The sequence below is a fragment of the Corapipo altera genome, unplaced genomic scaffold (genome assembly GCF_003945725.1).
Source record: "Corapipo altera isolate COAL_440 unplaced genomic scaffold, ASM394572v1 47, whole genome shotgun sequence".
In the NCBI taxonomy this organism is placed as follows: domain Eukaryota; kingdom Metazoa; phylum Chordata; class Aves; order Passeriformes; family Pipridae; genus Corapipo; species Corapipo altera.
The window spans coordinates 6913801-6938486 of record NW_020884897.1 but is presented as its reverse complement, the minus strand read 5'-3'; the positions used below and the strand labels follow the sequence as shown (position 1 = coordinate 6938486).

Sequence of the window (24686 nt, the reverse complement as noted above, 5' to 3'; positions counted from 1 at the left end):
CTCTCTAGAGTCAATATCAATCACACCATATGTTGTCCTGAAAAGCAGATAGTGCAAACATGTCACCTTACCCTCTGACCTGGAGAATTAGAGTTTAATTACAAACACAGGCTCCACCTCCTTTGTTTTCAATTGTGTGATAACACAAAAGAGGTTATAAATATTCAGAAATTATCGCTTTTACCTACTCTGTGTTTTCCCCTCACCCACCTCCCCTTCAATTCTTCTGATACTGATTCTTTTAGCAGTTCAGAGAGATTTTACTTCTGTCCCGAAGCTGTATCTCCTCTAGCTTTTGATCCAACAGCAGTGGCCATCTCCTAGCAAGTACTAGGTCACTTGTAAATGCCTTTTTAAAGTCAATTCTGTTTTATAAAGCCCAAGGCAAACAGCTATCAAAGCAGCTTTCTCTACCTCTGTCCCATTATGCTAAAACCAGCTTGGTGAGAATGGAGGCTTAGACTTCACATAATCCCAGCAAGCACACAGTAAAAATAGATGAACTCAAAGAACACTAAAGGGTTCAGATCTCTGTGTCACTACTGATTTCCTGTAAAATCTCAGCTAATCACTAAGGTCCATGACCAAAAACATATTTAAACATCTTATGTAGGCAGGGGACTTGCTACTGAAATAAATTTAAATGTAAATATTTACGTATCTCTGTGAACCTGACCCTTTGGTCCTTTGTGGCCCATCTGTGAAATGAGGATAACTTAATTCTTTATCTACCAGAGATAGAGAACACAAATACTGAAAATTAAAAGGTTTGATTGTAATATAAAAACGAGAAAAACCCCCAACAAAACAACAACTTTTAAATGGATGAAAGCCTTAAAATTGCAGGAGGATTGGAATAGATGTGCTCAGTGATTTGCTCGTCTTAAGTGCAAACTTTCTTAGATATAAAGGAAGGATTCTGACTTCACTGGTGCCTTTATCTTATTGCTGCTTTTCTAGAATATGCTGCCCTTATTCCCCCACAGAGGCTGGCAGTATGTGATACAGCAGATGCTGAACCTTTTAAGTCTTTGACAGTTAACGTTTTTTTCATAAATTGTAACATTAAGCCCAAACACTCTGCTTCGTGTTTATGCTGCCTCATTTAGATGAACCTGCTTCTTCAACAGGAACACAAAAGGAAAATAGTCAAATTAATTCAGTTCTGCATTATTTGTCTGACAACATGTTTTTAGGACATCCTGGAACATTTTTGACAACTCTGAGAATAAGAGGGAGAGACCCTTAACACTCCTGAGCACAAAGCATCTTCCATCCAGATGTGCCTGCTCTGCTGGGGACAGCATCAAGTGAATTGATGCCACCTCCTCTATCATTTCTCTTAGCAGAGCTGAGACAGAGCATGCCAGCAGCAAGTGCTGTTCATCAGTGGGCTCAGCTTCCTCAAAAATTCACAAGGCAAAAATTGGATGAAAATACTTCTAGAAGAGCACCTGTTTATACCTATTACAGGTAGCCAGCTTTCTAAAGAATGAGTGGATAACTCAAAAGTGCCTTAAAAAGGGATCTTGTCCAAAATAACACCCCTTAGAAATGATCACAAAGAGAATATATGTAAGGAAGACACAGTTAGCCTAGATCCTTTTAAACTGTTCTGGGGAGGCATCTAGAGTACACTGGCACTCTTTTTCTGGCAGGATCACAGCACTGCTTTCCTGCTACTATTAGGCTTCCAAAAATTCTCCCTAAACATCAGCCTTGACAGTTCTTCCATAAAGAAAATAAAAATATAGAAAGGAAAACAATCCAATTTTTCGGTGTAGTAAAAAATACTATTTTTTCCCAGAGTAATGGAAATTCACTATGGAACGTTGAAAAATGAAGCTTGATCCCAGAGACAGCAATGGGAAATGGGGCCAACAGTAGTGTTTCAATGAAGCCAGAATTTGATACTAATTAACAGCAATGTAAGAAATTAAAGTGTAAATGGACCTATTAGATTATCTACTAAGTATACTTTCCATAAAGAAACAGCTTTCCTAACAGTCAAATGATGTATCATATGGCATAGTCACTCTGAATCCCAAAGCTGTCCATCCTTAGAGACTGCAGCATTTCTTAGTGAAAAATAAGCCAAGACACAGATTTCAAGGCAGATGGAATGCAGTTTCCAGGAACTCAGTTTGCAAAAGATTAAGGGGCAAATAATTGGGTTCTTTCCACAGCTGGATCACAGTTAATCTTGGCCTGCCAAAACAGGATTTGGAATGGATCCATGGCAGATTCATTTTTGCTCTTAAACTTTCTTGTACTTTTCCACATCATCATCATTTCAGTGAAATTAGTTCATCTGTTTCCATGTCCAATCCAGAAGGTGCTGGTGTTTTCCCTTTCCATTAAAAGCACAAACATATGATGTATGAAAAATTCATAATGAGAATCAGTGGTGATACAGCCAAACTAAGAATACAGAAGATACTGTGGAAGCATCCATGTGATATCCCAAAAAGTGATGATGGGACAGGAGACAGTGTCCAATGGCCTGTTATTGTGAAAACCTAAAGCAAGTCTCCTATGAAGCATATCCCTATTGTGCATATCATCACTTAAAACCTGACTTCAAGAAACCAGTTATTAAGAAACTTATTTATTAAGAAAACCAGCCTTTAATCCTGATAGGCCAAAAAAAAAAAAGCATTAGGATAAAAATACTCCAGGTCTCATTTACGTCATACTGCAGTAATTACAATTGAGGAGAAAGTTTCCTCTGGTGCAGTGGGTGGAGGAGTAGTGTGCTCTCCCTGGGCTCTGGCACCAGTGCAATATTTGTCCTTGGAAATGCAGAACTTTTTTCAGCTATGACTTTACTTCAGGGTAATTCAGGCTCCTTTGAGGGATGCCATGGGGTGTTCACAATGAGCTCTGGAAGCCATGGCCAAGAGAAGAAGCTATTAACTGTTGTAGAAATTATTTTAATGAAAAACAGGACACCCATCCCAGAAATGTGCTGCATTATTTTCTTGAGATGACTCAAGAATCACTATGAGTGATAAGGATTTTTTGCTTGAGGAAAGACAATATCCCAAAAAAATGCTTTTAATATTCAGAGACTGAATTTCAGAGATTGACTATCGCTGCTCTACAAAGGACTTTTAAGGGAAACCCTGTGCTGACAAGATCCAATTATCGCTCAGCTTTCCTCCTACTTCATCAAATCATGGCTTCTTTGCTTTAACACCAGTTTTTAGTTGCTTCTCTGTGTTACAAGTAGTTTTTCCATAGCAAAATACAAGAATTGTGACATCCTTAAAACCTCTGAATGTCAGAAGTTATACAAGGGAAAAGCTTATTCTGTGCTTGCTTGGTATCTTGCACTCCTTCCCTCTATCCCTAAATATCTGCTACCCACCACTGTCAGAGGATGTTCAGCCAGACGAATCACTTCAGTGAGCTAACACTGCACTTCATCATTTACCAGCCCAGAGCAATGGGTTTTTACACCTATCCAGACTTGTCAGCTGGCTAAACCAGACAATTGCTTCTGGATCTTTTATTTCAGTCTGCAGAAATATGCTAGCAGACATAAGGGCTTAAGAGGGAAGGACAGAACAAATGGAAAAATTAAACATGGTGTTTTGTTGCCATGGGGTAATGTCAACAAAATCTGATTTCAGACAAGGCTCATCTGGAACCAAAAAAGCCAGATACAGGATGGGACTGTGCTTTTTGCATCTTCCAAGTATCTTCTGACAAAGTCTTCTCCCAGCTTTGCCAATACATAAAAAGAAGTTGGATTCTGTTCTGAACCCCATGTGAAGTAGGGCAGACAAACAGAAATGAGTCTCTCGAGCTGTTCAAAGACTCTCTTTGAAGAGCCCTGTTGCTCAGTATCAGAAACACAGAATGTAAAGGTGGACAACTGAAGAAAAGAGCCAAAGTTTCAATGACCCTCCATCTTTCACTTGTGAACAACACAAACAGATACAAAGGTTAATGAAAATTATTATTGAGGTTGAGAATGTTGTTTTCACATTTCTAAAACTAAGACTTGAAAACTAATTACTGGCACGAAGAGCCAGGTGACCTTAACTGGTGTGGTATAAAACCAGTTCTGTTGGAATAAATGTAAACAGCTCACTCACTGTGCATGGCCCGACTACAGCAAACACACTGATAAAATGTAGCTTCCTTCCAACGTACAGCAGCCTCTAAACACACACACAGTCTGCAATGATTGACTTTTTATTGCCTAACTAACTCAAAAGAAAAATGTTGAGCTATTCTGCAGCCTGGAAATGAAGGATCCAACGTAATTTGACCTGAAGGTCCTTAATTCTCATATTTATCGGCGCCGCAGTATGCATTTCATGAATCTTAAAGAACGTGAATATCACTTGTGCAACAACAGACTGTGCTTAACATGAGAACTAAATCTAGAAATACTGAATTTAAATCCATTAATCAGCATCCTAGCAAAGCAGGTAAGGAGACTGATTGTAGATTATTCTCTATATATCTGTGATTCAAGCCCAGATCAGTAATCTTTCTTTCAAAAGTAGACAGAGACACCTGATGAATCCTCCATAAATTGAAAGAGCACATGGAAAAAAATAAGATTCGTTATTCATAGTATTAAGTAATACAGCAAGCACCACCAGGAAGAAAATGCTAAGTCCACACTACCATTTATAACAGGGATAATAGCCTCAGGATACTTTTTCCCATCTCAGAACTACTCTCAGGTCTCCTGTATTTTGTTTAAATTCTGCTTTGTGGGATTCAAAGTCCTGCAGCGCCAAAATCAATACTCATGCTCCACCTGCTGCTCTCTCTTCATTGTACCACTAAAGTTGTTGCATCTGTGCAGGTGATGGATGTTTTGGAAGCTCCTATAAAAGGCTATAAAAGCTCTGACACATATAAAAGGTTTCACCTGGTTTCTGTAATCATACCTGATTTTCATACCTAGAATTACCTGTAAAACCAACTTACCTAAGTACATTGTCAGAGGACACAGAGTCAGCTAGTCAGATCTTTATGTAGATACATTTGGGAAATTATTTTATGCAGGTGTAAATTTTAAAAGAAAAATTAGTTTAAAAATAATCTTAAAAAAGAGATAAAACAATATCTGTGAAAAAAAAATAAAGCTACTACAATTATACCTTGTTATTGCAGTCTATTGTATTAGTCATCGGAAGCACAATAGCAAAAAGTCATATTGACTAAATGGTATGTTGCTTTCCAGAAAAAAACATTGTTACACTTTTGCAAGAAGTTTCATATTAAATGAAGAGCTTGTTGGCCTATTGCTCAGTCATCCATGAAGGAAACCAAGGGTTCTTAATTCTTGCCCTTTAATCTCTCAAGCCCTAGGTGGCCATACCAAAGTAAGACCCAGCCTGGAACAGGTAGTTCACCCAGACACCCAATGTCTTAGCACAGATCCTACAGAAAATAAATACATTCTTTTTCAGGTATGCTTTGATTCCACCATCCCAGACTTGAAATTCTGAGTATTTTTCATTTATTTTTTTTGAATCCTTGAAAAAGAAAAATTAAAATAAAGAGGAACATCTCAAAATACTCCTGTATGGCAACATTAGAAAATCAATGCCATTTCCTCCTCAGCAACCCCCCCCAACCCCCCCCAACTGCCACTTGCTCAGTAAAACAGCAGGGAGGTGAAAGCCTCTAAAATGGCAGGTTTTACTACAAAAATTGATGCTTTCAGTAGCCTCAGCAAGGAATGACTAGTAGAAACAAAGATAGGTGCTGTATTTTGAAATTAATAAAACAATACCAAATAGGGACATTCCCAACCCACTTCCTTTGTAAGATGAAAAAGATTTCAGTTTGACTGTTCCAACAAATCTGCTACCACAGCATTTGTGAAATTTATGGAGGTACAATAGCTTTTTTCCCTCAAAAAAGACAAATTTTCCAAAAGATCCAAGTTGATCTACTGCATAATTTTAAAGCACTGTTTTAAGAAAAATGAAAAATAATACTGCATGGCATAGTCACTAGAAAATTAAACACATGTAAACAGGTTTATCTCATCCCTAGTTTAAAGTGGTGAAGCAAAAAAATAACTGAAAATTTAAGATCACAGGAATGTTCTCAAGGCTAAAAGCTGAACTACTTTCCAGTGAAGATAAGTTCATATCATCAGTTGTCAGGGAAGGACCTGTACCATGATCTGTCAAAGTTAAGTTCAAGATAAAACCAGGATCTATTCTAGCATAAATTGCACAAAGAAGTTTATGCCAAAATAACACAGCAGGATTAGAAATTGCCTGAGCCCCTGCTATTCAACAAAGGTCAGAATTTGAGCAGTGATTAGTTTATGCTGCTACATGGATAACTGATGAGTGCCCAGAGGATTTCAGAAAAAAAATAATTTAAATGTTGCAAGAGTATAGGCCAAGGCAAACTGCAGCAAAGTTGAAATTTTTTTTCAGTGACCTTGGCACTGGGAATTTGAAACAGTTTCTCAGGTTCTGTTCAGCCTGTGTGAGACTATCAAAGCTGTACCAGGACCTACTCATCCTTAGAGCACAAATGAATTCCTCTAAACACCTCCCCACAGGGCCTGGAGCATGAACTTAAATACTGCATTCAGAGAGACCAAATTCACGTGGCTGTATGAAAGAGCAGAGGTAATCAACTACTGACTCCCCAGCCAGTGGAAAGCCAAGCAATATGGACAGAGAAATCTAGGACATGGTTCCCTTCATCCTACAGTTGTCTGAATTCAAACCCTAAAAGCACCTGTTTCTCTACTGTTTCCAAAGATCCCCACAAGAGAGAGGCTGCAGAGGCCTCTCTATGTGAGCTGGGGCCATCCACACCATCAGAGCTCACAGTTTGGGTTCAGCAGCTGCAGAATCAATCCAGGGTGGCAACTCAGTGTCATTAAGAATGGGATAAGATGTGGCCAGGAAAATGGGATGAAATGAGGCAGGAGAAATGGCATGGGATGGGATGGGAAGTGAAGGGGTAGAGGATTAACAGTTTTGCAAATTTGCAACCTTCTGAAAATTTATATTGGTTCAAGATGGCCCCCACAGAGCAAATGTAAGCCTGCTATCAACAAAATTGTAAGAGAAATTGAAATAAAGTCTTCATCCACCTAACATGTGCTGACATTACCAGAATGTGGATCACCTGCCTACACATTGAACAAACTGGCATAAGGATAAAGATCCACTTCCTTAACAGGAAACAGTGGGCTTGTCCTAGAGTTCTCTGTGTTGATTAGCTGCTGACCTAAGAATAAGAGACGAATGTCATCTCTTCTCAAAGTTCAATGGAAAACAATTAGTCACAAGGAACCTGGGATGAGGTGAAGGATTACAGAAGAGAAGTAAAGAACAGGCCAACAGAGAGAAGGGCAAAGTCGTGTGCAAGAAATAACAGAGATCTACGCACATGTTGTTCAGTCACCATACCCTGGGGAGAAAAACACAGTGGATTTTATAAACTATGAGCCACCACTCTTAGAAACAATGTTTGTGTGTTCATATATTTTTATATACTAATTTTGACACTGAAGCAATGTCTTTAAGACAGCCCAGTACAATGCCAGTAATGCTTTACTGCCAATGGTAGGCTGAGCCTTCACATAATTTTTTGGCATAATGCAGGAAGGAAATCTGTTGGTTCCTAAAGGAGCTGAATGAAGTACCAAGATGAAACAATAAAATCATAAAGAAATATTTTAGCAGAACAGGTAAGTGACCAATTTTATCTAAAATCTAACAGAAACATGAAGTGGAATTTCTTATATACTAAGTGCTAAAGTTGAGCACTTAATTAGACTGTCAAATCTGAGAGGACTAGAAGCAGATTAAACTTTGGATACTTATAGGCAGTGATCAGACACTGCAGTGCAAAGGAAAGATTAGATGATCATAACTAATCTAAGTTTTAATTAAAATTTAAAAGCAGACGGGTTTTGCACTACCCACAAGGGAAAAAAAAGCTGAGTTATGACAAGATGGGTTCAAGAGTATTTTTCTCATTTCTGAATTGATTTTTTTATCCAGTCTTTCTAAGGTTATTCTCAGCTTAAAGAAAATTCTCTCAGTTTAAGCAACTACCACTGAAGGTCACATTCCATTTTTATTTATTGACTGGTGGAATTACCTCATGGGTTAATAAGATGGGTAGTAAGAAGTTTCCAGTGCTGATGAACATTTTAATTTCAGACTTAAATTTAGTGTCTTTCTTTCTGAGCATTCGCTGCTCTCTGCTCAGGCCTGCAGGCAATGTCCAAAGTTCACTTTGATGGAAGAAAAGGGAAGAATATTTTATCATTGTCTCTCCCATATATATGTAAACACATGCTAATGCCCAGTCTTGCAGTTTTCCATGAGGACTGTTGTTAATATCAGAACTATAATCCAAAACATAAGATAATGCATTTTCCATTCTATGTAGGGCTGATTGACTTATTTATTATGATTTCATTAGGTGGAGAGTTTAACCCTTTTTGTATTTATAAATTGTTTGCAATTCATTTCTGACTTCTGTAGAAGTATTCACTATTCATAAATATTTTATGGAGCGTTAAGGTGAATGATTTTTATCTTAATGAATTTTTTAATCAGTTTCTTTTTCTGTGGCCCTAGTCACACAGAACTGACCTTAGCAAATACTTTCAGTGCATGATGATACTCATTACTGCTAGGAAATTTAGAGTATTTCTGAAATTAGAGTAAATATAATCAGTCTATCAGGTTAGAAATTAATGGATGATGAATATCAATTATGATTTGAAGACTCAAAGTATTATCATTTAAAGATGAAACGTCCAAACCTTTAAAATTTTTCCTTTTTTTTTTTTTTGAAGAAAAGCTACAGGAGATACCAGAAGGAGATTAAGGGGAAGAGGCCCAAGGGGTCACCTAGCACAAGCATATTGCACCAGCCCTTCTCCTGGATGGGAAATTATTGGCACTCCGTGAACGAGCTGCATGAAAAGAAAGGTTGTAGGAGCAGCAAGAAACTTGGAGGAGATGGAGGGGCTGGGAGTCTGACAGTGGGAATGCTGCCAGGCAGCTACCCCAGAGGGAAGCGAAGCAAAGATTCAGGAGGGCTCCGTAGGGTGAGCAAGGGGCTCAGGTCTCTGCACGGAAACAAACTGGGTGTGTGCTGCTTCCATGCAGAGATGTGGGCAAGTGGGTAACAGAAGGGAGCCCCCACAGAGGCATGGAAGTGCTGTGCCTCCAGCTAAATTTGGGGGGCAGAAAATGTAGGAGATGAAAGAAGGTATCTTTCTGTGTTGGAAGCGTATTGTGTTTACATATTTACACTCTTGATCAAATGAGAAGCCTGGAATTTTACAGAGAAAAGACTTACCTCATGGAGAGTTGCAAAGGTAAAAGGCATATGAGTTAACAAAATATCTGACCTTTTGATCATGTAGCATTTTGAATTAGGAGGGGGCTTTACAAAATTTTGCAGTATTGGCTGTATTAAATCCTTCCACGTCTTGAATGGGACTATGAGCTAAAACCTAATAACTACAAAAACCAAAAAGCTCAATGTTTAGCGCTATATTGAACATCACTAACTATAACATTATCAGAAATGAACATAGAGTTTACCTGGAAAGACCTGAAATTCATCAAACTATTAGAAAAAACTGAACAGGAGTGCTAAAGTGTTTTCATTTCCTTACTCTCTCTTCAAAGAAAGGGATTAAGGAACACCTGAAGGCTCAGCACAGCTTTCCAGGAATGTATCAAACAACTAGAAGATGCTCAGGTAGGAATTTTGGCTGTTCACAAATGCAACAAAAAAAAAAAAGGAACAAAAAAAGGTAAATTTCTCAAAATTGCAGACTCGTGAGCCTTCCACTTTCTCTGTGTCAGAGGCTTTGTGTTGTTGGGTAGTTCACATGTAAAATAAGGAAAAGAAAATCAGTCATCTGACCATGATAAAGAAATGTGATAATACAGCATTCAAACTCCCCCCTAAACCTCAAATTGGGATACAGAAAGAAAAATTAGTTTAATAGCTGTACGTATGACACATGCCAAGTCAAACAGGAAGAACATTCAAAGACCTCCTAAAAGATTGGAGATTCTTTAGCTAGAAATGCAGTGCAGGTCTGTGTAAGGCTTAATTAGAAACCAGACAGCAACAAGAATAAAGACTAAAAATGGGGTGAAAGTCCTTTTTTTGTAATTTTAAGATTGGGAGAAGCTGTACAAGAAAAACTGAGCAATGGAAAGTGTTGAAGGCATAGTACCATTTTGTTATCATGAACTGCTCTGTCTCTCCGTGACCACACACATATGTTCAGGCAACACAAAACAGGAGAAGCTTGTGAAATACAGTGAGTATTTGCTAGGAACCAGCATGAAAGAAAGCACAGGTGGAATTAAAATACATATGTAACATCCCTCAGCCTTTTCAAGAAACTGCTACATTTGTCAGAAGCATTTTACCACACCCATGAGGCAAGGAGTGAAAACATCTTAAGCGGAAAAGAAAAACTCAATCTTTTTTTCTGTACAACAAATGGAAAAAATAACTTTTTTGGGAATTCACACTTGTCACTAAAACAAAGTAAAGCTTCAATCATACTGTGATTGTGTGAGGGACATGATCTTCCTGTTGAGGTTTTGTATGAATAAGATTAAAATCATGATTTTGAAAAAGCCTAAACATTTCAGAATTTAGAGTACCTTTTAAAAACCTAAAAAATATGTCAAATACTGTGTGTCATTAAGAGTCGATGTCTTAAAAGAACATGAAGCCACATAGATCAAGATAAAAGCTGTAGATGAGGAAATGCAATGAATATAGAAATAAAAGGAAAACAAATTCCCTAGCTATAAACAAATCAGGAAGAAAGCACTGGTAGTGCAATGATAAAGAAAAGAGTCTTATGTTGAATATGCAAATGGGCTATAATTATAGATTAATGGTACAAAATGGCATAATTAGTTTGGATATGCTATATTGTTACTCACAGTTTCCAAAAGTAGCGTTGTTAGAGAATATAGCAGCTAAAGAAGTAATCTCATGCTTGAATTGATACTTACTGGCATTCCGAGTGTGGGAACAACTGATAGTGAACTGTAATTTGATTGCTGCATTTTCAAGTGTGCTTTAAAAACATATTACGTACCTATGTCACTTCAAATCCAGTGTTTACCTGGCCCAATGGTCCCTTGGAAGGTGCTAATTTTTTTTTATTACCATGAGAGAATAAGAATGAAGTTCAGAGCTGCTTCTTCCACAGAAGGAAGAAACACAGACAGTCCCTAAATTTCAAAGGCCAGAAAGAGAACAAGCCACAAAACAGAGAGCACAGAGAGCTTCATGGGAAAGACAAAACATTAATGCAGAGGTTAAAGTCCATGAGGCGCCACAGACATCTTCAAAACAAAGGAAACAATGTAGGAATTGATCGGCAGTCTTTGATATTTGCATTATATTATCACTAATTTCTATGTTTCCCTTGGAAGAAGAGCTGTAAAGTTACCTTGGCCACAAAGAACTTGATACATCCTGATCCCAGTTGACAATTGTCACTGCTAGTTGACAGGAACATGACACAAAGGAGACATGTAGACCTTTTCTCCTTTCTATCAAACATAATAGTTAATGTGCTATTTTATCAAAAACACAAGTAAAAGCTCTGATTGATCATTCTTTTCAAACAAAAGGGATGTGATGCTGTTGGGATGACATATATGTCTTCAAAAAATCCCATTATTCAAATGTTGCAACATCAAAAAGCTTTACACAACAGTGTTATGGATGAGGATAAAACTAAATATATATATTAAAAAATATTTCCTCTGTACTTTGTAGCATCTTTCCCCTGATAAATGGACTCTGTTTCACTCCTATAATTTTTATGATTCCACTATATTCTTGCTAAATACCAATTTCCTGAAAAGAGCATTTCTCACAAATATATTACATGGCAAAGAACAAGTCAATGCCATGTCAGATCATGCCTGGTAAGCAGAGCAACCATAAAAGGAACCAAATAGGAAAAAAAAAATATTTTTTAGTTCTGTGCTGTGCAACACACAGGTGTTTAAAACAGGATTTCAAAGTGTATTTTTTCTGCTGCTTTATAAATAAATCTTTTTGCTTTTACTAAAACTCGTTCTTAGATTTCTGAAGTTCTATTTAGGTCTTTGAAGACCAAAAAATGTCAGTGGTGCTTCAGCACTTAACAAGGCAGGAATTTTTTGCAACCTTTTCAGCACATTTTTGTCCATTGAGCCAAAAAGTTAAGGCAGCGTGACAGTGATACCAGGAGAAGGTAAACATGTCCAGTCCCAGCTGAGTTCCTCCACTGTAGCTCGTCATGGGGCTTATGCTTCAATTCCTGGCTTCAGCAGCCACCTAGGACATCTAGGAGAAGAATCTGCTTCACAGACAGATGTCTGGAGCAAGCTGGTGCCCAGGAAATCAGATGTAAACACACTGCTCTCTGCCAAAAGAAGAGTTTGCCTTCATTTATATCAATATTTGAATTTAAAGACAATTTTCTCCTACCTCTCTGGATTGCAGCTTTCTGTATACCTCCTTAATGATATGATAATCTCCTCACAAATATGTGCAAGAACTGCATTATTCCTTTTAAGTTTATTTCAAAACTGAGCTTACAAAGGTTTACTTTCAAGTCTTACCTTTGCTGCAGTAACAAATTATACTTTTCCTTGAAAAATAGTCCTGACTGAAAGAAATATTTAGCAACCCTTTTGTAATTCACAAGCCGTATGTGACAAGTCACATTCATTTCAATTTTCAAGTTAACTGATTGTAAATCACTTCAGTTTTTTAAACAAATTTGCTGTAAGAATATAAAATTATTTCTAGCAAAGTTATATTAATCACCTTACACTTAACTGCTTCAAATCAGTTTCAGACAAACAATTTTTTCTTCCTGTCAAGAACTTCCTGAGTTGCAAAGAAATCAAGTAAGAGGAAAAAAGTGCTGTTTTTTTCAAATAGTCTGTAAATCTGTTGCCAATTTCCACAGCCCATGAACCTCTCCAGAATTTCTTACCAACTTAAGCTACATGAATTTAAAAGCATATCCTACTGTTCTCTTAATAACACTGTTGATTTTTGAATACCTTAAGCAGGATTTTCTTAATAGAGTGAAATAAACTGCTTTCTTTGAAAGTAACATTTTGAACAAGAAGGTGTTACCGCAAAAATTAAGTAGCAGCAAGCATACTGAGGAATTATTTAGGAATTATTCCAAGTCACATAAAAAAGCCCCTAAAAAATATTCAACTGCTTTGTTTTTCAAATAGTCACACTGCACGGTTCCTGCACTAAAGGGACAATAGCTGTAGTGTAGCTACATTTTAACTAAAACACAAGACAGAAGCTGAAGTACTGATTATTAGTCTAACAAGGTTTATTTCTAATACAGAGTGTCCTGTCAAACTGCACTAGAAACAGTGCCCAGAGAGCACACAGTAAACACAAAAATATGACTTCTATCTCCTAACCCGTGTGACACCAAGCACATAATGCTGAGAAGGTACGAGCACTGCAAAATGTGTGCTTGGACTTTCATTATGTTTTGTCTCCAAACATGCAGTGCCCAGTCCCAGAGGCAGAATCCTGTGTCAGGTGGGCATTTGTTGTGACCCTCTGCAAATATCCTTGTTCCGATGCCTTTAAGGAAGTGTGTCCTTCAGCCTCCATCTCTGAGCTCCTCTGTCAAGTAACACTCATTGCTGTGGCAGCTGCACATTAACAGAGTTAGCACCGTGTTATCATCATGGTGCTGTTTCTAACCAGTGGTCAGAAATTATTCTATGAAGCAAATGTAAATGCCTCTTAGAGTAACCAGGCTGAGAAATACTACTGTTCTCCCTTATTATTGCTTATGGTGATATTCAAGTACTATTTATGCTTCATGCTTGGAGTTATAATGTCCCATGCTTAGCCCTCCTATCCTGTTTTTCATGGTTTATAGGTCCATAATCAGTGTGAAACCGCTCCACAGTCATGCTAAGAATCTCAGTGATGTGATCATTTTGCCTTTACAATAATATTGTCATGACAAGAAGAAAACAAAAAAAAAAATATAATCGATTGAATGCATTTAAGTAAAGAAAATAAATATTTTCTGTATTTTAGCTCAAACCAGGAAATGCATAGATTTATCATTCTTGGTACACTCCAAGAAGTATCTTCTTCCAGGTTGGACAAGGTGAAGCAGAAGAACAAAAGACCAACTAGAGGGATAAGTATTTCCCTTTCCTTCAGGCACTACTCATTCACTCCTCTATGCTGACACTTCCAACATTTCCCTTTTCAGATTATTTGGTCCCATCCTTCTGTCTGTCCTGTTTATCAGACAATGCAAAAAGTTTCAATTCCTCACAAATTATTATATATTATAAACTACAGCACCACCAGCTTCGGAAAGTGATTCATCGTGTTTCAGCAACTGTGAGAAGGGTTTTTCCCATACGGACAGTTACACATAAAAATGAAACCTTCAGAAAATCTTCTTCCTGAAGGTTTGACTGCTTCAAGGACAGTGGGAGTGAAAATGCCATAAGCAAGGGTATTTGAATGCTAATAGATCATTTCATCATAGAGAACTATCTAATATTCCAAGACATTCGTTTCTATCATCAATCTACTAGTAGATAGTGTAGACAAAGATAGACTCAATGTGTAAAGAAGACATAAAAACTATATCATTATGAAACCTGAATTCAATTTTAGTCAAAGTCCTTTATTAAACAGATTATCATCAGGTGTGTCACTCATCTAAGCCTCTGTCCTATGCTTTCCTATTGTAGTAAACATTTCGAGCTGGCAGAGTCACAAATTCTGTTTGCTATTCACACCACATTGTCCTGTGTTTTATAACATCTCACCAGACATTCTTCTGTTTGGACCATGATTCAAATATAGGCATCACTTACAAGCTACCAGCAAATAGGGAAGAAAAAGGATGTACATTTTGCAAGGTTTTCTATTGTTTTTGTTTTTAAATTCTATGGAAATAGATGTAAACAGACTATTGCTAGGAGGAGAAAAAAAAAAATTTGCTAACCATAAGAACTACTCTATAGTCTTTCAAGAGAAAATTGTCCTGCTGTTTACAAAAAGGAGAGAACAGATGCTGTCCCTTATCTTTTCCATTCCAGGGAAGGTGGGCAACACCAAGTTGAGCTAGACAGTAGTATTTCGGAGATGACAAGAAGAATGGAGTATTGCATAGCTAAAGGAAATAAGACCTCTGAAAAAATGAAGCCCTTTCTGGTGGTTGCCTGAAATATTTGCATGGTTTTGACAATGTCTTGCTTATCTACACTGCAGAAATGGTCATCCCATGTTGAACACAATTTGCAGGAGAACAGCATTAACACTGCAAGTGGCCATCACAGCCAGACAACATGACCTGAGGGCTGGATGTATTACATCTGATAGCACCAGCAAACAGCAGAATCTTGTCTGAGCAACCTGATGTCAGTAATCCATTAATCTGATAGCCTGTATTGATTCTACTCCTTCCATATTTCTGTCCTCACTAAAGAAAATTTGCCAAGATACTGAGAGTAAAAAAAAACCAAAAAAAAAAGTGATTTTATCACATCAATCATTTGAGCAAAAGCATTCCAGCATTCTGTTATCTTTCACAGATATATTTAAGAATCCCTTCACTGGGATACCCACAGGCCACAGAAACTGCTTGCAGAGTTTTGTATCAGTTCAAAGCATATACATATTTGTGTATGCACCTCTAAATGTCACGAATAAAAAAGGATAAAAGCAAAAGTTCTTTATTCTCCACCACGGTTTCAAACTGTGTGTTCCTTGTCATTCTGTTGCTGTGAAAAATTATGAGACAAGACCAAATTTAAGAGTCCAAGTTTCTTTAAAAGAAGTATACTGCAGTTTTCTGCAACATTTAAATCAAGAGAGGTGGGTTGAAGACAACAAAGATCCTAGAAAGGGTCAGTTTATTTATCAGAGAAGCACTTGGTGAGGGTAAGTTACAATCATTCCATTGAACTAACCAAAATCTTATGGTAAGCAGGGAGACAGAGACAGGTAAGCATCCTTTGAGATGACCTGGGGTATCCCATCACCCGCTATATGTGTCCCTTCAGAGGAACATCAGTCTCCTGCAGGTCTCTTACCTCTGACATCCTCGTGGAGGAAGCTTTACACAGAATACACGACCCATAGTCAGCGGATATAAGTGACTGCTGCCTGTCCATGCATGCAGGATCACTTCAGACACCAATTTAGGTGACTTGTGCTTCCCCCACCTCGCCTTCCTCATTATATTCAGAGACCAGATACTAGTTTTTCCACTCACACAGTATTGCCCTGACAAAAGAGTATTTTCATAAATCTGCTTGCATTACTTAGCCTTTAGAAAATGACAAGTGAAAGAGACACAAGTACTATTCACATGTGACTGTTAATCAGACAGGAGTTACTACAATCAAATTTTGCTGACTTTGTCTCATCTGGACAGGCTGCTGAAATAAATGCTTGGAAAATTTTTAAATCCTCTAACTCAGTGATTTCCAAACTAGAAGTCCAGTCTCTGAGTACAGCCCCAAACTTCTGAGAAATCAATTTTCTCTCATCATTGAACTAACATCATGTTAATACAATATTCCTACTTTGCAATCAAGGTTGTGACTGGAAAGTAGGAACAAACATCCACACAGATGATGCAAGTGCAAAATCAACCATTCCAACAAAATTCTTGAAAAAATTTAGAATACAAAGATTTCTTGGTCCTGCGGCTGTGTACAAGTGGTTTATCTCATGTATTGGTATCTAAAAGGTTTGTTCACCTTATTGACTTTCACTTTATCCAAGTTTTGATTTGTTAGTTCAAGTTATGCCATTCAGAAGCTAGAACATCCTTTCTGGCTTTGGAGTGCACAGAGATTACCTTTGGAAAGCTGAACAAAAATTAAAAGAAACAGACTAGATACAGCTTGTAATGAAATCAGAGCAGTTCTGCTTATCTGAATTCATTCGAAAGTTAAGTACTCTTTCCATCTAACTGGAACTTGTGTGTTTTCTGCCCATGCACCCTGAAACACGCTGTGGGGCAAAAGTATACGTGACAAACTTCTTTTCTTTCCTGCTGATTTCTTTATACAATACCAGCATTCATAGACCCTAAAATTTTCTTAGTATAATGTCAGTCACAGACATGTGCTATGCAGGGAAGAAGTATCTCTCCTGGAATTGCTTCCCCAGGACTTGGTGGCAGATTCAGTGAGTCCAAAGGCTTTTTATTTTTATAAAGTCTACACTGCAGGGCCTAGAATACACTGTGTTCAAAAACTTCTGGAGACATCACCTCAGAGGGAGCACAAAGAATTTTAACCCCCAGTGCATCTAACCCCACTCCAGAGTTTTTACTGTACCTCTGTGTGAGAGCTTCTCCAGGATGATCTTCAGATGCTGCAGAACAGGGGGTGAAATGTCATATTTATAGATGTCTATTACTGGCACTCGCTGACATCTCCCAAATATTCCATCTGCAGGAGAGAGAAAAAGAAAAGGAAAAATACACATTTTGTTTTCTGAGAGGAAAAACAGTGTGATGAGATGCGCATTTCCAATGGATCCTAATTATATGCCGAAGGAACCTTTTAAAAGACACTTTAAAAAGCTATCAAAGGACTACTGAAGTCATGAGACAGGATATTTTCTATCAAAATAAATACTGGAAAGAATATTAGTTGTAGGAATATTCTATTGTACAAGTTATGCATACAGTTTAAATGCAAGAATCCTTTACTGACAATTCAGTGGGAAAAAACTTAATGTTCAATGCCTACTATGTTGCAGATGAAAAGTGCAGCATCCAGAAATATAAATATTAATCTGCAGAAACTATGAGGATTTGCTGAAACATTTTTAATGCAGGAGCTGTGTGTTAGGCATTGGTAAATGAGAACTGAATCCATAATGGCTAGTAAAGGCTCATTTCAAGAAGTACCCTCTAATGAATGCAATAAAAGAAAGCTGCTCACAGAACAATGAGATATTAATGTGGCCTAATTTATTTAGCTCCATTCCATTTGTCTGAAATGACAGACTCTTCTCATCAATGTCTTTTCAAATCACACCTTCTAATTAATTTAGCTTCTTATTAGTCTTTATTTAGAGAATTGTTCATTTTGAGGCAAGCTTCCTGTGTATGTGTGGGAGGAACAGGGAGTTCAAACATTCAAATTACCTTTCTCTCTTTCATACAAAAGCCTAATTCAGAGCCTAGGTGCTTCACATACAATCTGACCATCTGCAATTCTGGGTTTCTGAGAAAGAAAGTGGTTTCATTTATTGTTCAAAATAGTTCTCTTCTATATAGTGATCCAAAGGAAGCAATTTAAATGCAACAAGTTTAATTAGCAAAATATTCTACTGCAATCCTAGTTTTAACACAGTAATTACTTCTGCTCTGATATTACATCTACGCTCCAAAAGGAGAGTTACACCAGATTAGCAGAGAATAAGGGTAAGCATTAATTTGCAAGCGTCCATTACTTTCTGTGCTACTTCACAGAGCTAAAGGACTACAAATGGGAACTACTGGCCCAGCTGTTCACTAAACACAAATAATGGCATAAAAGAAAATAAACCAAACCAGGATGCAGAAAAAGGGCATTATTAGCCCTCACAGTTATACACAAATACCTCATTGAAATTAGCCAACTTTTTCTTTCTTTGCCTTTCCAATCCTCCTGTCACTTACAACTGCCAAATTAAGTTAATCCAAATCAAAAACCTACATCTGAATCTAATTTTGCTATTGGAAACTAAGTTTAATTTGGAAACCACATAGAAAGATATGGTTGGGTTTCTGCCATATAATGTAAAAAGCAGCCTAACAGCAGATTAAAACCCCTCTTTTTAAAAACCTGTTGCAGTTGGAAACAAGCAAAGTATATAAATATCAGTCACTTGTAAATGGATGGATAACAGGAATAAATAAGGTTCTGACTCAGAAAGGAATAGAAGAACATTTCAGTGTTAGGAAAAAGATTGTTCAAAATGAAACAGCTTGACATAGAGAGCTCCAGTTTGGAATACCATCATTACTGGCTTAGGACAAAATCTATGTTTATATAAACAACTAATATTCCATAATTTTTTGAGATAATGTACCTTAAAAATAATTATAATCTTATTTTAGAGTCCAGAAAAGCATACACATTAAGTACAAATTAGAGTTTTTTGTATTAAGTATCATTTAAGGGTATCTCCATGGATGCAAAAGCTAATTCACTCACAAACTCCAAAAGAGACCAGACCCTTTTTCCTAAGCTTAGAGTTTTCAGAAACCTGTAGCCTACTTCCTTTGAATAGAACAAAACCTATTTGAATTCTAAAATTAACAATTAGCACATGAGTCTGAGCTGCATTATACAATCTATCCAAAAACACTGGGACTGCTTAGGGAGAAACTGCAAGTTACTTTGGCTTTTGTACTTGAAATATGGGCATAATGAGCTTTGAAGAGGCTGCAACCACAAATAGTGCTCGGCTCTGCTAAATGCAGTATGAGGAGAGTGGAGCAGAGCGATGCCCCCAAGGAGGGGTTGGCAAATACCAACTCTTAAATACAGAGGATCTTTATACTGGGGATTACAGTTGAACTGGAGTCATGCAAATAGTACATTTCATAGTTCAGCTGCTTTTTCTAAAAAAGTGGGAATTTTCCTAGGTTTTTCTATTTACTTGGGTTGGTTTTACGGTTGGGGTCATTTTGTTTGGTTTTGGTTTGTGGGGGTTTTTTTTAATTATTACATTATTAAGGTTTCTGAGGCAAGATTTAAGACTTAAAAAGTTAAATTGAGGTTGAGCATTCAATTTTCAAGGCACCTTTTAAATAAACTTTCTTGAAATTACACAGATTGCAGCAGGGACAGGGGAAAGGCAAGGAAGACCCATTTTACCAAGAAAAATTTGTAAAAGGTGCCTTTCTTTACCTTTCAAGAAATCTATTTGGCATGATGTGGCCCAAAATTGGAAATGGTTATGGCCCACCATGAACCCCATTTTTACTTAAATTACAGCTCATGTTCCAGAACTGTCCATCTTAGTCTGCTATGAGTTATCCCAATCTTTCTGTGACATTTACAGTGAGTCAATACGTGGTGCATCTTTCTGGACCAGCTGTACCTGCCTCGGGCACGGTGTGATGTGGGGCTGCTGAAAATGGAAAAACTCCCAGCCTTTACAGTGAGTGTAACAGGGCAGAGGAAGTTCAAAGCATGAATGATGTTTTAATAATGCCATGCTCTGTCTGCCTATAGCTGTTGAGAGCATGTTCATACTGAACCTTCATTAAAACTGTGTTCTGAGAAGGAATGTACTGTGCAAAGGACATCTGCTCTTTAGACATGCCCAGAACGAGGGAAGGTTGAGACAACCGATCAATACACACATATGGTTGCTGTTAAAGTGCTATCATTTGCTGTTAGCAAAACGTAGTGTCTGAAATTTCCATAATAATGTCTTATAAGTTATACTTAGACCTGGCAACATCTGTGCTAACAGCATGATAATGTTGACTTTTAGACAGCTTCTGCATTTGTTTCCAAAGAAGAGACTAAAACAGAGGAATAATATACCCATATACCCAAGGAGGCAGTGAGATGCTTCTTTATCTGTTTGGCTGTTTTGGTTTAACATTTGAGAAGAAATGCAAGTATAAAATTTTACAAGCTTTTATTTAAAATCTTGAATTTGGACAAATATTTACATATTACAAAGTTAGATGCTAAGATTAAAATACATAAATTTACTTAACTCAGGTGTCCAGTAAGACCTCAAATAGTAGCAGACAAACCTCTTTTATTAAAGACAATACCCCGGAGCATAGTAGATGTATTTACACTGAGTATTTATCAAATTCTAGTGAAAAAAATTACAACTGATAGATTAAACCATGAGCAAGTCAAAACACAAGTTCTGGAAGTATGATTGTTGAGAAAGGTTTAGAAGAGAACAGAAAACGCCCATCATTATTCATTATTAATGCTCATTCTCATTAATTAGTGCATATTTATGACCTCTATTACCTGCTGAGGAAGTACCACATTGCATTCATGACTGACATCTAGGTACAGAATTATGTAAAACCTATAATTTGAAACAGATTTGAAGAGTTGGTTGGGCCAGCATTTTCACTTGGTAAGGCAGACAGGCATGATGTGCTTAACAGGCACTAAAAAATCTTTGGAAGCTTGCACTGAGTGACAATCTTCACCTTGAAGGCAGCACTATTTGTGGGCAGCTGATTCATTAAATTCTTTTTAGGTAGTGTTTCCTTCAAAAAAAAAAATCAGGGTACAATAAGCTGTCCTTGGCAAGAGAAACATATCCTATCCTGGAACCACTCAGTATGGCTAATCTGATGATTGAAACTAAGACGCATCCAAGACTTGGCACAGTTTTGAATAATACCAGCAAAAAAAAGAATGAGTTCTTGTTGATCATCTTTTAGTACTGAGCAAAGCTATGCAAACTGGTAAGGATACTGGAGTTTGTCTGCAGGCTGCTGAAAGCTTGATATATGTAAATTAAAAGATTGTGTTGTATAGTAATTAATTATTTAGATCTACATGCAGTGAAATTTTCACATGGCGCTGACAAGTGACCTTTGCAAAGGAGCCTTCAAGCAGATGCTTTGAAGCACCTGGTTCTTCTGCTCTTCAAACATTGTGCAGCAGCCAGAAAAGAGGTAGCTCTCCACACAGCGACAGTACTCACACACAGGGGCCAAGCAACACTTCAGCTTCCTTCCCCTTACTGCCTCACAATTTTTAAAAAATTATAAAGTAGAGCTAAAACTAAGTTTTGCCCCGTGGTGCATCCATTGTGCTTTGCTCCTGAGTCGTGATACAAAACAGAAAGTCCACAGAGCCAATGGTGTGTCCAGTGGCAACTTCTGCCACCTTTTCCTGCATCATTTGTGCTCTTGCAGCTAACCAGAGAACTTCCTCTGATGTTTCTGCAGAGTTTTCAATGGGCATCATTCTTCAGCAACTTAACCTTCTGTAAGAGAAGAATTCTTTCTTCTCACTGAATATGGACATCACTTCACACTCCTTCCCCCAGCTAGTGGTTTAAGGTACTGTAAGATACAAGAGTAGTCCAGGACTAATGAAAAGGTCAGTGCTTGCACAGTTAGAGCCTGAGTTGCCTACTGGAGAGATTAAATCCTTTTCCAATGGGAAGCATAATATTTGCATCTCAAAAGTCCATTGATGCCGGACTTCAAGGTCACAGACATTAAATGTTTTAGGAAGTATGAAGGAGACAGTTACAGTATTTTACTCTTCTCTCCCTGCTATTTCTCATAGTATGGCATTTGTTTTCAAAATCCTTTTTCAAAAATTAAATAAAAAAAGAATAAAATGTTACTCTTCCTTGGAGACATTAAGTCGTTTGCAAGGAGGCTTATTACAGAACATATAGTACACAAATCCACAATCAAGATTTACAAGTAAGTTGTTCAGCAAACAACGCATTATTAATATTCCAATTATTAAAAAAGATTTGTTCATAATTTATACCTCTACTTTTAAATTCTCTTTACAAGTAGGATGGAGATCACACAGACAGAGCAACAGTGGCTTCTACTGCGTCACTTCTCATTCAGTGCTTTGAAAGTGTGACTCTAACGCTTCCAAACAGCAAATCCTCACAAGTCTCACTGCAGTGGTTCGGCAGAGAAGCCGCTGTTTGCAATCAGGGGGAGCTGCCCTGCAGCCCCGCAGCGCCCCGTGGAGTCTGGTCTTCTGAGGGGGCAATCCCCCCTGCTCAACTTTTAAAGCCTTTTTACCATTTTATTTTGCTTATCTCGGTAGTCCTTGGTTATTTTCCTCGGTGGTCCCTTAGTTTTTTTCATTTCAGAGCAGTAATAGTGGCATCTAGTGGACAGGGATCAGTCCTGGAGCACACACTACTCACCTTCTGAATTTATTGCTCTCATATCCATTTGACTCCAACTGAAATACAGAGCTATCCCGTTCCAGTCACCCTCAGTCCACTCTGTCCCTCCCTATCCTAATGGCTAACAGGCATGTGGAAGCTTTTAAGGCAGTTATTTAAAATGAAGAAATATGATTTGAAAATAAAAGGCTGTGATATTTGTTTCTGGAAGTAAGGCATTATAAAGACCAGTAAGCAAAGTGCATATAGACTTTAGCACGAGTGTGTGGTGGTATTCTGCTTTTGCTAGTGTGTGAAGCACAAAACATTACACAGTAAAAGTAAATCTTCAACTGCAAGTAAAACACATAGCATATTTTTGTAGATTTATTATGTAGATTTAATAGAAGCACCATAAAAAGCAGAAAACAACAAAGTAAGATGTTCTAAATGTGACATTTTTTAATCCAACAAAAAAAATGTCATGCAGTGGATAATTCTTACTGTCCAGTAAATCCACTCTTCCTCACCTACTAAATAAACTGCTGCCTGGGAGGCAAAGGTAACTTTGTAAATTCTGCTGAAAGCCAGATCACCTAACAGTCCTATAAAAAAACTCTAACAAGATTTAATGCCTTTTCTCACCTCTCTGGACACAGATATTTAAGGAAAAAAGTGGATAGCTGGTCAACTTTCAAAAAATCCCCAAACCTAAAACCCCTGAATATTTCTGCTGATCAAAAGAATTGGATGGGATATTAGTGATTCTGAAAGTGCTCATATTAAAAGACAAAAGTGAACATTAACAGCGGCATTAGTTAGCTGTTGTGCAAATACTCTGATAGGGCTGGGATTTGCAAAGCTCCAGATCATCCTGAGGCACGTCTGAGCGTGAATAGTTCCTCTGGGCTTTAGAGTCCCCTTGTCTCAAGGAATAATTCTCAGAGCAAGTTCTGGAGGACTCAGTCCATCATCCAAAAAAAGTAAGATATAACCTTCAACAGAGGGGAAATATAAATTCAGGAACTATTTCTGTGCTAACCTGCTAATTTAAGTGGTGGATTGTACGGTCCCAAAGCATTATGCACAGTTTCACTTGAGAGATTTTTTTTAAGTTACAACAGAAATATGTAAAATGTAGAGAAAGTAAAAAATCCTCAGTATAGCAAAAGGGGGGAAGGAAAGGAATGTGGAAAAGTGAGCTACACTTTAACAAAGCAAGAGGAGAGCAGGTTTGCCATGAAAAGAAGTGCTGCCTGATTCCAAAAAACCCCTAAGTTATTCAGCTAAGAGAATGAGAGGTCCAGATTTCAATGCCTATTTTCTGTGATTCAGAGCATAGAAATGAAGCTCAGCCTTAACAGGTCATACTTGGACCTTGCAACCACCGAAATAATGGCCATGCCTTGGGAGGAGAGGGCAGGAGGGACTTTTAGGAAAGGAAAAACTAGAGATAAAAAGAAAGCAAGTCTTAACATTTTGCTGCTAGAACTAATGTTCAAGTTAAATAATGCTTCAATAACTTGGGACTTCTTAGGGAACCAAACCTGAACTTTCCACAGCCTAGGAAACTATGTAGCATGAAAGCCATGGTTTTGGCTCTGTGATTAGGATAATAAAGGATTAGAAAACAATGACTGAATCAATATCTTCCACATCCAGATAACCACTACAGAAACTATCTACCTCTAGTTTTGATCACAGAGACCAATCCAGAAAACCTTTGAGGAAAAATAACCAAGACCTTCTAATTGCAATATGGAGAGTCCTTTTCTAAGCAAAACTAC

General features: G+C 37.6%; 1 protein-coding gene across 1 annotated transcript in view; it reads right to left on the bottom strand.

The window, feature by feature from the left end:
- PTPRN2 (protein tyrosine phosphatase, receptor type N2) overlaps positions 1 to 24686 on the bottom strand; it is a 648310-nt gene that overhangs the window by 469510 nt on the left and 154114 nt on the right. The window contains exon 3 of the mRNA XM_027648381.1: positions 17379 to 17492. Within this exon, the coding sequence (XP_027504182.1) occupies positions 17379 to 17492 (114 nt within the window). The remainder of the gene's footprint in view (positions 1 to 17378; positions 17493 to 24686) is intronic.